The 3847-nt window shown below is 37.9% G+C and overlaps 1 protein-coding gene across 1 annotated transcript; it reads left to right on the top strand.

Annotated features, from left to right (window-relative positions):
- Nucleotides 1-640: 640 nt before the first annotated feature.
- On the top strand, nt 641-3218 carry LOC149210809 (F-box protein PP2-B11-like). The gene is made up of 3 exons (XM_089396794.1): nt 641-995; nt 1111-1232; nt 2521-3218. The coding sequence occupies exons 1-3, from the start codon at nt 693-695 to the stop codon at nt 2915-2917; spliced, it is 822 nt and encodes a 273-aa protein (XP_089252920.1). The 5' UTR covers nt 641-692; the 3' UTR covers nt 2918-3218.
- The last annotated feature ends 629 nt before the right edge of the window (nt 3219-3847 follow it).

Here is a 3847-nt window from a genome sequence, read left to right as displayed (position 1 = left end):
CCTGTGGAATGCGCTCCTCTCCAGCAAGCCTATGGAATGCGCTCCTCTCCAGCAAGCCTGTGGAATAGGCTCCTCTCTAGCTTAAATCGTTGTCAAACCTAGTGGCTCTCAATTGAAACTACCAAATGAAATGGTATCAAAGGGTAATTGTTAAATAATAATTAATAAGAACTTGGATCATATGCACAATTAGAAAAAACAACTCAAAAAGAAACTGTTGTTTTTTAAATGGGAGCAACTTAGAAACTGCCAAATGTAATGGTATGAAGCAACTTAGAAACTGCCAAATGTAATGGTATGAAAAGGTAATTTTGGCATAATAAGTAATAAAAACTTGCATCATATGCACAATTAGGAAAAACAACTAAAAAAGAAACTGTTGTTTTTGAAATGGGAGTTTCTCAAATGGGATTTAAGTTTTAACATGAAAGGAAATTCCCAAATTCAACATTCTTAAAATTTTAATTTTAGAAAAAATGAAATTTAAAAAAAAGTTGAAAATTTAACAGCCCTTCTTAAAATTTTTTAAAATATTATTCCAATTTTTTTTTAAATGACAAAAATCATATTTAAAATTTGTTTTGAATTGTAAAAATTTCCCGCCCTTTGAGGGGCTCTGACGTGTTCAATTTTGAACGCTGGAGTCCAAAACTATTTAATTGGTCTTTGTATGTTTTTTCGAGCAGGTAGCCATGGGGAACCCAATTGCTGGATTAGTGCCTGATCCTGAACCTGAACGCGAGACAGGTATGTTGGACCTCCCAGAGAGTTGTATGCTGTTAATTTTCTCCTTGAGTATGCCGCGCGACATTGGCAGATTATCAGTCGTCTCCAAGCTCTTCAATTCTATGGCCTATTCGGACGATCTGTGGAACAAATCCCTTCTTAAAATATGCCATCAGATCGTATCCAGGGCTGACCCCCCTGTCCCAGCTTCAATGGCAGAACTGTACGCTCGCCTCGTCGATCCAATTCTCATAGATGGGGGCACAAAGGTATTTATATATCCCTTATTCTCAGGGTTTTGGTTGTCAAATTTGGGAAAACGCCGTTCATCAACTCATTAATAATTCATATTCATATGTTGTTGTTCTGCTGGAACAACAATAGATGGCTTGGCTGGAAGGATCCCCAGCGAAATTGGGTTACATGTTATCTGCAAGAGCCTTAAATATCATCTGGGGCGACGAACGATTTTGGCAGTTTGTTGCTGGAGTCGGATGCAACTCCAGGTTTGATTATCAATCTTCTTCTTTTTATTTTTCAATTTGTCTGTTTAAGGGTCTCTTCTCTGGTTGGTTTTGGGGTTACGGTCTTCTGTGATGGCTTCTCATGGAGTGAGGGGATTGTTAGCTGGTTTAGAAATCATATGCAGGCAGCTGTTGGCCTTGGAGCATGACGATGATTTGGAGTTCTTTGGGGCTAATTTTTTGGTTGACCCCATATTGTATTTTCCGAAAACGAGGCTTAGGAATGCCTACATTGATCTACAGGTATCGAGGATTGCTTTTGTTCAAAGCGATCCTTCTAATGTATAAGTGGAAGCTGCGTGGGAGTCAATTTTTGCACAGTTGTGTCTTTTGCCTTTGGACCAATGTTGTGGTTGGGGTTAATCTGAATCATGCTGAGATTACTGGATATGCCTTTGGATCAATGTTGTGGTTGGGGTTTATCTGAATCATGCGGAGATCACTGGATATTTCCCTGGGCAGCCTAGGTTTGGGCGATCAAAGATCAGATGCGCAGGGAGTAAGAGACTCTCTGAGAGCCTAATGAACGCCTAATGAGTACCTTCCTCTTGATGTATTGAATACCCTCTTCGCTTTGGGTTTTCCTGTTGATTGCACTTGCAGGGGAGTTGCACACATTTTTAGTCTTTGCTTAGCCTTGTGTGGCAGGTTGAAGATTTTATGTAGACTTTTATAGGTCACTTGATTCTTTTTAGAATTTGGTCTACTTTATTCATTTAGAGTTTTGGTCATACTTTCGGTTAGCAGTTTTTAGTCTTTACAGGACTCTGGTGTTTGTATTTGTTTGAAGTCTTTGTTGTGGTTCTTAATCAACACTAATTTTTTTTTTAAGCTTTAATGTGGTCTTTGTAACATTAATGTGACAGTTATTAGTGTTTGCCGTCTTTATTTTTCACATCTTTTCATACTTCCCTAAATTGCACTTATAAGGTGTGTTTGTGTACATACACCATGTGATTATGTTTACAGTGATCTAATAGCTGTGTATATTTGACTTCTGATTTGCTGTTGTTGTTGGGTGAACTACCAACCACCCAATTTTAATGCCGAGTATTCCCAGTTTGCTATAAATAAATGGCCTTTCTCTCTATTTCATAAAAGAAGCAATGATTCTCTAGTTTTTTTGATTGTTTTTAGTGTCTGTTCTTTTTATAAGTTGTGTGCTCTTTGTATGGTGTTCAAGCTAACGCATGATCCTGGTTAACTCTCATTGTTTTTAAACAGAGGAAACCCTCACAGAGTATACATTGACGTTATGGTTTGTGTTCAGATTCAAGGTGCTGGCAGAATTATCATGGATTTGGTGGTTGGATGTCCGTGGTCAAATCGACTGCAGGCTTTTGTCTCCAAATACCAACTACAGAGTGGTGTTTGCCCTTAAATTTACAGAAAATTCCTTTGGGTGGGATGTGCCAGTTAGGTTTTCTGTTACAACGCCAGAAGGAGAACAAATGGAATTAGAGAAGCGTTTGGATGAAAGAAGAGGCGAAAACCAGGGTATAAATGGTGGATGGATGGAAGTGGTTGCAGGAGAATTTACAACCAGATGCAAAACAGACGATGGTGATGCCTCTCACATCGAATTTTATATGAAAGAAATGTCACGGATGATGCCGAAAGGTGGGCTTCTTCTGGACGGTGTGAAGATTGAGCCCATCTACACATAATTGCATCTATTGTGTATATTGCATCTGTTTCATGTTGTAGACTTTATTGTGTATATTGCATCTGTTTCATGTTGTAGACTTAATTGCATTTATTGTGAATAGTGCGTCTGTTTCGTCGACGCTGCTGGTTGTGTCCCTCCCTACACATATTTTATTTGGTTTTGGAAGTTGCACATGATGACTCTGTTTCGTAGGCTACTCTGTTGACTTTGTTGAGTTTTACCATTAAATAAAACAAAACCGGCCCTGATTTACGAAATGAAAAAAGCCTCATTTTCACGAGATTTTATTTCCTTTTCTAGATGGCATTTTTGGTTTTTTGATAAAAAGGCAAGCACTTATTTTGTAGTTGGTAACTATGTTGGAAAAGATTTTGACTGAATTGAGAGTTACATATTGTTAGCGTTGGTCTTTTCCAATGCATATTTTTCCATTGAGCTAAGTGTTGTGATTCATGTAGGATTATTATCTGCCTAGTTGTCGTAGCTATCTTTAGCTGACACTGGGCCTTCTCTATTGTTATAAATGAAGGAATTCTCTATGTATTTTTACAACATTGTGAGTAATACAAAACTATTTCATGGTATCTTCGAAATTGAGGATAATGAATCATGACAATGCTCTTGAGCAATGTTAGTTGCCTTATTGCCCATGTTTCAAAATTTGTAGGTTTCACAAGCAACAACTAGTGGTCGTTTGATTCTGATGAAGTTAACACTACCACCTTTCAGTATTGATGGTTTTTTCAGTGGTGGCTTGTAGGCGTCAATGGCAAGTGTACAATTTTACATTGTTCATGTGATGCTTTTGTTTTGTCTTTGATTCATGGCGAGGGTATAGCTTACATCCCCCAATGTTTTTTCATATTCAAATTGCCCTGGATCATACTAACATGGTTTCCTATATTATTTCTTGGTTTGACTGCAAAAC

The sequence above is a fragment of the Pinus tabuliformis genome, chromosome 1_2, assembly GCF_031772625.1.
Source record: "Pinus tabuliformis cultivar Carrire ecotype Pingquan chromosome 1_2, CPIR1, whole genome shotgun sequence".
In the NCBI taxonomy this organism is placed as follows: domain Eukaryota; kingdom Viridiplantae; phylum Streptophyta; class Pinopsida; order Pinales; family Pinaceae; genus Pinus; species Pinus tabuliformis.
This window is presented reverse-complemented; position numbering and strand designations above follow the sequence as displayed.

Coding starts and splice junctions, on each gene's coding strand:
- LOC149210809 (XM_089396794.1), top strand. CDS start 693: ATGGGGAACCCAATTGCTGGATTAGTGCCTGATCCTGAACCTGAACGC. Junction 996..1,110: donor TCATAGATGGGGGCACAAAG/GTATTTATATAT, acceptor GAACAACAATAG/ATGGCTTGGCTGGAAGGATC. Junction 1,233..2,520: donor GGAGTCGGATGCAACTCCAG/GTTTGATTATCA, acceptor GTTTGTGTTCAG/ATTCAAGGTGCTGGCAGAAT.